A 10,192-nucleotide genomic window follows, 5' to 3' on the forward strand; every position below is an offset into this window, starting at 1 on the left:
GCGATGAAGAATCCTACTGTATCTATATGAGATAGTATGGACAACAGAGATAGAAGACCTTCATTGCTGCCCTAAATGCCAGTGGTGTAAGGGGCAGTAAGTAATTAAAATGCCAGTCAAATTAAATCTGATTCTCATTCTGATACTGATACTGAAAGTGCTATTGATACTGATACTGATCCTGAGTCTGAATCTGAATCTGTTGCTTCTGGCTGTTGATACCTTTGTTTTGTTACTGACTTAATTCACCTGAGCCTTTTGTAAACCCAGAGGGTTGATCGGTGCTATTTTCTTTCTTATTTGAGAACCCAGGTTTTCTCAAGAAGAATCCTTGTAGCTTGCCTATGACATTCTCCCTAAATTTGTCACCCACCATGAAGTAGAAAACCGGGTTTATGACTGAGTTGAGGAAAGCCACAGGCCTGGTGATAGTGTAAATGGCCTTCACAGTGGATTTGCTGCACTCGGACATAGTCACACCTTCGAGTCGGGATATGACACGGACATTGCGCATGATGTGGTAAGGGGTAAAGAGCACGATAAAGATACTGATGGCCAAGATGACCATCCTGAGAGGTTTCTTCACCTGGATCTTGCTTCTTTCTTGCCTTATTTTCTTCAAGTTGCCTGAGATTCCGATGTACATGTAAAGCATGATGCCCAGTGGGATGAGGAACCCGGCAAACGTCAGGTACATACTGTAAAGCAAATTCACCGAGGCATTTCCCGAACTGGCATAGTCAGAGCAAACAAAGTTCTTTTTGCCTGAGCTGTTGTAATTGTTGTGATCAAAAAAGACATGAATGGGAATTAATTCTAGTGTAACAAATACCCAGATACCTATGCAAATAACAACAGCATTCACCTTTTTCTGTATGAAGTGAAGCTTCAAGGGATTTTTCACTAGATGGTACCTATCCCAACTGATGAAAGTGAGGAACAGGATGCTTGCGTACATGTTAAAGTGGAGGATGTATTTATTTACTTGACAGGTGGGGACGCTGTAAGCCCACTGGTTGCCACTGCCATAATAGCATATCAACAGGGGAAGGGTGCAAGTGAATAGCAGGTCAGAGAGGGACAGATTGAAAAGATAGATGTTGCAGCACTTCCACTCTTTCAGATTGAAGAGATAAAACCATATGACAATAAGGTTGCCTAGAAGTCCCAGAACAAACTGTATTCCATATACGGTTGGCAGGTAGTATCTCTCCAGCTCGGGGCTGATGTCCAAGCATCCATTGTGCATTGCCTAAAAGTTAAAAAGACGTTATTCAGTACAGGCACAGCAAAATCATGGAGAAGAGATAATAGCTTTTAAGAAACAGTTGTCACTTTCTAGACTGAATTATATTATATGTGTCTCTGCTTGCTATTTCTCTAATTCATTATTTAAACAATGTGTTTTCTTGGGATTGCTTTTACTGCACAGGAAGATTGTCATGACAGACAGTTGTGTGTGAATAGTGCCACACTAACAACCCCTCACTCAACATCAGCAAAACCAAAGAGCTGATTATTGATCAGAAGAGAGGAGGGAGATTTTAAAGCTGGTTGGATAGTGCCACTACAGCAATCTCTCACTCAGCATCAGCAAAACCAAAGAGCTGATTATTGAGTACAAGAGGAAGAAACAGGAGGCCTACGAGCCAGTCTTCATTAGATAATAGGAGGTGGAGAGGGTTGGGAACTTTAAATCCTTAGTGTTACCCTGTCAGAGGATCTGTGCTGGGACAAGCACGTGAGTGCCATCAGAAAAGTGGCACAATAATGCCTCTACTGCCTTGATGACTGTTGTCTGGTCTCACTTACATGCACTGTGATGAGGTGTTTTGTGAAGCTGGTATGCATCTTCACAGGAGCCTTAGGTTCCACACCACCAGTTTCAGGAACAGTTGTTATCCATCAGCCATCAGTCTTCTGAAACAATGTGGATAACTTCACTCGCCTCAACTTTGAACTCATTCTACAAACTATGGGCTCACTTTTAACGATGCTACAACTCGTGCTCTCAGTATTTATTTATTTATTTGTTTATTTATCTACTTATGCACAGGTTGTCTTCTTTCACGCATTGGTTGTCAGCCTGCCCACCATCCATGCACCTCTCCATACCCCTCTCCCCAACTGTTTCTTTGTGCCCACCTCTGTAGCAGTTCTGAGGGTGAAAACACCTTGATAATGAGAGAAGTCAGAGGAGAATGACCAGACTGGTTCAAGCTGACACAACACCCAATCCAGCAGAGCCGATCCTCTAGTGGGCTCAACAACAAGCTGTTCTAAAAATTTATCCCTTAGACATTGTACAAATTCTCTCTCTTGAGGTACAGTCCAGGCTTGGTTTTCCCAATCCACTTCCATGTTAAAATCCCCAACAAATATCATGACGTTGCCCTTCTGACACACCTTTTCTCTCTTTGGCTGTAATTTGTAATCCACATCCTGGCTGCTCTTTGGAGGCCTGTATACAACTGCCATTAGGGTCCTTTTACCCTTGCCATTTCTTAACTCAACCCATAGGGACTCTACACCTTCCAATCCTATGTCATCTCTTCCCAATGATTTAACATTATTTTTGATACACAGGGCCACACCACTCCCTCTGCCTACTAACCTATCTTTCCAATACACCATATATCCTTGGATGTTCAGCTCCCAATGGCAGCCATCCTTTCAGCAAATTTCAGAGATGGGCCAATTTATCTGATCCCCTTCTGCTCCAAAGTTCCAGGCTAACAGCATCACATTTTCCCCTACCCCAATTAATTGTTTTCCTAAATTTTCTACTCCTCCCCAGCGATAGTGGAGATAGTGTTGTGATCACTATTCCGAAAATGCTCTTGCACCGTGAGATCTGACACCTGACTAGGTTCGTTTCCCATTACCAGATCAAGTACATCCTCTCCACAGTTGGTTTATCTACATATGGCATCAGGAAACCTTCCTGAACACACCTAATAAACTCCAAACCATCTGACCCCCTTTCTCTAAGGAGATGCCAATCAATATTAGTTAAGTTAAAATCTCCCATCACAACAATCCTATTATTATTGCACTCTTCCAGAATCTGCCTCCCTACCTGCTCCTCGATGTCTCTGTTACTATTGGGGCGGGGTCTATAAAAACTACCCAGTAGAGTTATTGCCCCCTTCCTGTTTCTGACTTCCAACCACAATGACTCAGTGGATAATCCCTCCATGACTACCTCCTTTTCTGCAGCCATGATACTATCCCTGAGTAGCAGTGCCACATTCCCACCTCTTTTGCCTCCCTCCCTGTTCTTTCTGAAACATTTAAGTCCTGGAACACTCAGCAGCCATTCCTGCCCTTGAGTCACCCAAGTATCTGTAATGGCCACAATATCATTGCAGCTCCGGGAGAAAAAGATGCTGACTGTCTACTCTACAAATGTCTCTTACCATTTTGTGCAACTTGATGCTGAATTTTTCTAAAGCAATGAAGATACAAGAGCCTGCAGATGCTGGAATCTGGAGCCACACACACACAAACTGCTTGAAGAACTCAATGGGTTAGGCAGCATCTATGGAGCGGAGTGGACATCCCACTTTCCAGTTTGGCACCCTTCACCTGGACTGAAGGATAGAGGGGAGGCAGCCAGCATAGAGAGGTGGAGGGAAGAAGTGAGGCAAGGACTGGTAGGCAGGTGACAACTGGATCCATATGAGCAGGGATGATAGGCAGATCAAAGGTTCAAAGGTCTACTTATTGTTAAAGCATGCACCCAGATACAACTCTGAGATTTGTCTTCCCCAGATGGCCACAAAGCAAAGAAACAACGTGAAAGCCATACAGAGAGAAACATCAAACATCCCCCCCCATAGAATCCCAATCATCAACCCCCAAAACCAAACCCCCTGCTCAAAACCGAACAGGGACTTCAACCCCCAGAAAACAACCCCTACCCCGTACAAAAAACCAACAGAAGAATATGCCCCAAAGCCCCGTCCCTGCGCACAACAAACGGAGATGCAGAATATAAAAACCAGAAGTCTGAAAAAGTCCACAGTGCGTAAAAGCAATAGTTCAATCCATAAACAGAGAACCACGATATCGTCCTACAATGTCATCGATACTCATTGAAAGAGAAGGACACCACACGAGGCAGAGCGGTCTACCCGCCTGCCACGGTGAGCTAGACGGCGGAAGGCCGCTCGCAGATTCCTTCTCCGGCAGTGATAAAAGGCAGGCAGTCAGTGCAGAAACTCTTGCTCGCCTTCTGCATTCGCCTCTATGTCTCAACTTTCCTTGACATTTTAATTGGTGATTAACGAATGATTAAACGGCAAAATGGGAGTTGAACATTTACTTGGGCCCCATCTCAAAGTTTCTTCGCATCAAGGCTGACTGAATATGTGCTCACTTCCAAGAATCTTCTCAGAGCCAGTAAAGTGCTGGATCACTCAAATAATCTCCAAACTGAAAATCACACACACACACACACAAAAGAAGAAAATAAACTTTTTACTTTTTCTATCTGGAAGACATTGACCAAGGGAACGTTCTACACTCGTAACATCTTGACTGAATGGAGAAACAAAGAGTGTAAATTTCGACAGAGACTGAACATGATGAAGTTTGGTAGGAGAGGAAGTTGGATCATGGAATCGAGGGAGGGAGGTGGATTGAGCAGTTGGGATTAATGGAGGAGGAGACAGACTGAGACCAGTGTGAGGGTGATGGGCAGGTGGTGAAGGAGGGGAATGAGCTGCTGGGTATAGAAAAAACTAGATACATCAGGAGGAGAGAAGAAAGGGACAGAAGAGGAGCAGTAAACCAGAAGTTGGAGAATTCAGTGTTCATATCATTAGGTTGTAGACATGCAGGCAGAATATGAGGTGCTGTTTCTCTGTTTCCTGGCTATATTCACTTACCGTATTGGTGTGATGCTTCTGCCCCTCCATGTCTGTGTAGTTGAGAACTGGCGGGCTACTGGATATTCTATACCTTGAGAACTCCACTTGCCTTTACAGGAGAGGTGTTTGTCCTCAAAAGTGGGCTGCTTTTAATGTCTGGAAGGATGTGATGTTTCCTTTTGGAGCCTGAAATTTTAACGAAGACCGGCTTATGTTCAGTGAGTTGGTAGCACTGCGGCGATGCAGATCTGGGGTGAGATGAGGGGTGATCTTCTTGATGCACATCAGACCCTGAGGGGATCTGACAGGGTGAATGTTGAGGTACTTTCAGAAGCAGGATATGGTTTCAAAATAAGGTTGAAGCAGAGATACCTTAGGCTGCAAATACTGAAATCTGGAATAATAGACAAAAACCCTGTGAGTCAGGCACCGTCTATGGAGGGAAGTTGAGAACTGATGCTTTGAATTATGAGACTCCATTATTTATTTATTTATTTAGAGATACAACATGTTAGGAAGCCCTTCTGGATGAACGAGCCCATACTGCCTGGGGAAGAAAATACTAAGGCCTTATATTGTAATGGGCATTGAGGGGCTAATGATCTGTTTTAAAATGTGAATTCAAAGTCTACAATTACTTAGCTGTAACTAATGTACTCTGTGTGACCGAAATGTGTCTCACAACCGAGATATAAAAATATCTGTATCAGTACTTCCTCTGAGAATTTTCACATGTCTGCGGTTGAGGCAGCTTGTCTGATTTTCTTTTTGAGAACTAATATTTAAGTAATATGTGTAGCTGCTTAAAGGCATACTTCTGTTAATTCACTATTGGATAGAATTGCTGGAGTTTCTCTTTCAGGTTTAAGTGCTTTTTGTCACGTAAGCTTGGGATATAAATGTGAGTGTAATCTTCTGTTGGGCAGGGCCGCGGAGCTCTCCTATTAGGAGCCTGTGCTCTCCGCGAAATCATGTGACAATAAAGATTTCTGAAGCAGATACTCTCTGAGTCCGACTGATCTGTGGTACTTTTCCGCGACATTGCTCAATTACATCCATGTAAACAATAACCTACTAACCAGTACATGTTTGGAATGTGGGAGGAAACCGGAGCAGGAGGAAGGAAACCCATGCATTCACGGGGAGAATGTACAAACTCCTTACAGACAGCGGCGGGAATTGAACTCATGGAAGGTCATGGATCTCCAGAATCTACATTATGGTGGACTCCAGCTCATTAGAAACATTCATAGTGGAGGTTGTTAGATTTTTAAAAAAATATTGTTGAATTAAAGGCTGTGGATCGTCTATGAAACCTCTCCTCATTCTCCTTCACACCAGGGAATAAAGTCCTAACCTATTCAACCTTTCCCTATAACTCAGGTCCTTAAATCATGGCAAAATCTTTGTAACTTTTCTCTGCCCTCTTTCGATCTCATTGATATCTTTCCTGAAGGTAGATGACCAAAACTACTCACAATACTATAAAACAGGCTTCTCTAATCTCTTATAAAGCTTCAACATAACATTTTTTAAAAAATTTTAGTGCTATAGCACAGAGTAGGTCCTTCTGACCTTACGAGCCATGCCATCCAGCAACCTCTAACAAATGCGATTAACCTTAGCCTAATCATGGGCCAATTAACACTGACCAATTAAGCTTGCCAGTATGTCTTTGGATTGTGGGGGTAAACCAGAGCACCTGGGGGAATAACCATGCATTCCATGGGGAGGACGTACAGACTCCTTACAGAAGAGCACCAGAATAGATTCAGAACTCTGGAGTGTAATAGTATCACACTCACCATGGCGTCTAGCTTCAGTGCTTAATACTTCAATTTATGAAGGCCAATTTGCCAAAAAACTCCTTTGTGCTCTACCGCTCACCGTGTAGCTCCACCCAGGTTTGTCCTCCCAAAGTACGGCACCTCATCCTTGTCTACATTAAAATCCACCTGCATTTTTTAGCCCAATTTTCCAATTGGTCCAGATCCCATAGTAAGCTTTGATAGCCTTACTCACCATCCACAATGCCCCCATTCTTGGTGTTATCCACAAACCTGCTGATCCAGTTTATTACTTTATCATCCAGATCATTGATATAAATGACAAACAACAACAGACCCAGCACTGGTCCCTACAGTATACCACTAGTCACAGGCCTCCGGTCAGAGAGGCAACCATCTACTACCACTCTCTGGCTTCTCCTGTGAAGCATATGTCTAATCCAATGTACTACCTCATAGGCAATGTGCCTTCTAGTTTGTAATGGCCAGTGAGTGCAAAAATCCTGTCCTGTGCAATTTTTTTGCCCAGTGACAATAACATGTGCGCATTCAATTTTATATATAGAAGTATTAATTTTAACAGCCAGCAAAATGCTATTAAAAGGAACTTTGATCTCCTCTGGGTTTGATCGTCTTCACTCTCATTCACCTGCACTCTCACAAAACATACATAGCACGTCTTTAGTGGGTAATGAAAGATTTTCTAGCTGGAGCTTTTGCATACCATTCGTATGTGATTTGCTTGCTAAATGATGCTTTAAAAAATCAAGTTTCCAAATATCACTCCACTTCTTCCCTCTTGCAAATTCTCCAGCAACTTTTGCATCACCACAATACACACAGGTATCACCAGTTCAGTACTGCAGATAAATATTTCTCATAGGTGCATGTCCTGACCATACAAGCTTTCATTAAGCCATTCCACTTCAAGTACACTAGCACCTCCCTTTCTTTCTCCCCAGGCCTCCCGTCCCGTGATCCTTACCCTGCTCCAGCTGTGTATCCCTTTTGCCAATCAACTTTCAAGCTCTTAGCTTCATCCCTCCCTTTGCTGTCTTCTCCTATCATTTCCGATCTCCCCTCCCCCTCCCACTTTCAAATCTCTTACTGTCTCTTCTTTCAGTTAGTCCTGACGAAGGGTCTCGGCCCGAAACGTCGACTGTGCTTCTTCCTCTAGATGCTGCCTGGCCTGCTGTGTTCCACCAGCTTTCTGTGTGTGTTGCTTGAATTTCCGGCATCTGCAGATTTCCTCATGTTTGTGTAATTAATATAAATATATACTGTAAATGATTTACTTTTGTTTCTATATTATCATGCATTACATGGTACAGCTATTGCTAAGTTAACAAATTTTGTGAGCCAAGCCGGTGATAATAAACCTGATTCTGAAAACTGGTTATACACAACCTGCCATGCATGTTGATAATCAAAGCCATGTTGACTATTCCTGTTCACTTGCATCATCATTTCATAGGTTGTGATGAATATTATCATTTAAATTACAAGAGATTTGGGGTGGCATGGTAGCATAGCAGCTAGTGTAACGCCATTGACCCAGTTCCAATCCTGCAGGAGTTGGTAGGTTCTTCTTGTGACTAGATGGGTTCCCTCCGAGTGTCCTGATTTCTCCTACAGTCCAAAGGTGGTTGGGTAAGTAGGTTAATTGGCCACATGGGTACAATTGGGCAGCATAGGCTTGTTCATCCAGAAAGGCCTGTTACTACGTTCCATCTCCATATAAAAATAAATCACTTGAACACAAATGTGGGATTACTTACTGGCACAAGGTGAAAATTGATTAGCAGACCAGTGGTAGGAATGAATATTCTTTTCAAATTAGGGTGTGACTAACGGGGTGTCACAATGATTGGTGCTGCTCCAGCAAATCACAAAATACATTAATGTTTCTGAGTTTGTCAATATTATGAAACTGGGTGTGGTTGAGGCTTGTGAGGATGATGTAGACTGGCTTTGCGAGTAAAAAACCCCAAGAGATCAGCAGTTTCTGAGACACTCAAACCACCCCAGCTGGCACCAGCAATCTTTGACTAGCATGGTCAAAATCACTTAGATCACATTTGTTCCCCATTTTGGTCTGACCACAAATGAACCTCTTGACCATGTATGCATGATGATAAGAAAGGCTGGCTCTGTAATATAGTCAAACTGGACACACTGGAGCCTGCGGTAGAACAGAGGACCCTCCGGAAAATCCTGGTAATTCTGGACAATGTTTCTCACCCTCCGCATGCCACTTTGGCTGAACAGAGGAGCAATTTTAGTAATAGGCTAAGACAACTGCACTGCTCCAAACAATGCTGTATCAGGTCATCCTTACCCTAGGCATTTAGGCTCTATAATGAGTCAACCTACAGCCAGGGAAGTGATGACGCCCTCCTGTTAGACCTGTTACTAACCTCTGTTCACCAAAGCTCGTTTAAGCTCTGTTTACCAAACCCTGCTAGCATGGACATCCAGTGCAAAACAGTGCAATGCTACCATCACTTCTTACCTGGACGGTGTGAATATGTGCCCATTACTGTGTAATATTATGGTAATTCTCGTACCACCATCTTACCTGTGTCAACTATCTATCCGTCCATGCATTGAATTGCTGCCACCTGATTGGCTGATTAGATATTTGCATTAATGAGCAGTTGTACACATGTACTTAATAAAATGGACACTGAGTACATTTCTAATATTTGCAAGTTAATGCTATTAGCAAAGAGACTATGTTTTATCTGCCTCACCTTCAGATGAGTTGCAGTTTTTTGACAGTCTGTCTGCAATTAAAGGCTTCGGAAATAATTATTTTTGTTCTTTCCATTTAAAATCATCATCTCATGTCATTGCCCCAATTACTCTATGCATTCATCAATCACCAGCCTCTTTCACAATATGCCAGCAGTAGCCAGCAGAAAGGGTGGTAGGTTTGAAGCTGCTAATGAGGCAAGCTTTCCTTAGAAAGGTTTTTCATAGAAGTTCTCATAGATTCAGCAAGTCAGCAAAGACTTTGACAAAGTTCTCTGAATGCACAGCTGAGAATATACTAACTAGTTGCATCATGGCCTGACATAGAAGTGCAAAGTCCAAGAATGGGGAAGTCTCCAGAAAGTGGTGGACAATTAATTCCTAGTCCATCACAGACAAAGCCCTCCCCACCATTGAGTACATTTACATGGAGCACGACAAGAAAACTGTATTCACCTTGAAAGACCTCCAGCGTCCAAGTCGTGCTCTTTTCTGACATCTACCATCAGGCAGGAGGCACAGAAGCCTTCAGCAGCACATCGTCAGGTTCAAGAACAATTATTACCCTACAACCATCAGGATCCTGAATTGGTGTGAATAACCTCATTCAGCAATACTCTGAACTGATTCCACAACTCTTCATGGACCCTTTACAATTCATGTTCTGAGTATTATGTATATATTTGCACTATTTATGTTCTTTTGCACGTTGGTTGTTTGTCACTTCTTGTCTGTTTATGTATAGTTATTCATATTTTTCCCTTAAAATTCTTGCAA

General features: G+C 42.8%; 1 protein-coding gene across 1 annotated transcript; it reads right to left on the minus strand.

Moving 5' to 3' along the window:
• Positions 1-228: 228 nt before the first annotated feature.
• On the minus strand, positions 229-7,876 carry LOC140724479 (succinate receptor 1-like). Its single transcript, XM_073038928.1, has 3 exons — positions 7,770-7,876; positions 4,893-5,268; positions 229-1,252 (listed from the first exon to the last, which is right to left on the minus strand). The coding sequence occupies exons 2-3, from the start codon at positions 4,920-4,922 to the stop codon at positions 233-235; spliced, it is 1,050 nt and encodes a 349-aa protein (XP_072895029.1). The 5' UTR covers positions 4,923-5,268; positions 7,770-7,876; the 3' UTR covers positions 229-232.
• Positions 7,877-10,192: the final 2,316 nt, after the last annotated feature.

This window comes from Hemitrygon akajei, chromosome 3 (assembly GCF_048418815.1).
Source record: "Hemitrygon akajei chromosome 3, sHemAka1.3, whole genome shotgun sequence".
Lineage (NCBI taxonomy): Eukaryota > Metazoa > Chordata > Chondrichthyes > Myliobatiformes > Dasyatidae > Hemitrygon > Hemitrygon akajei.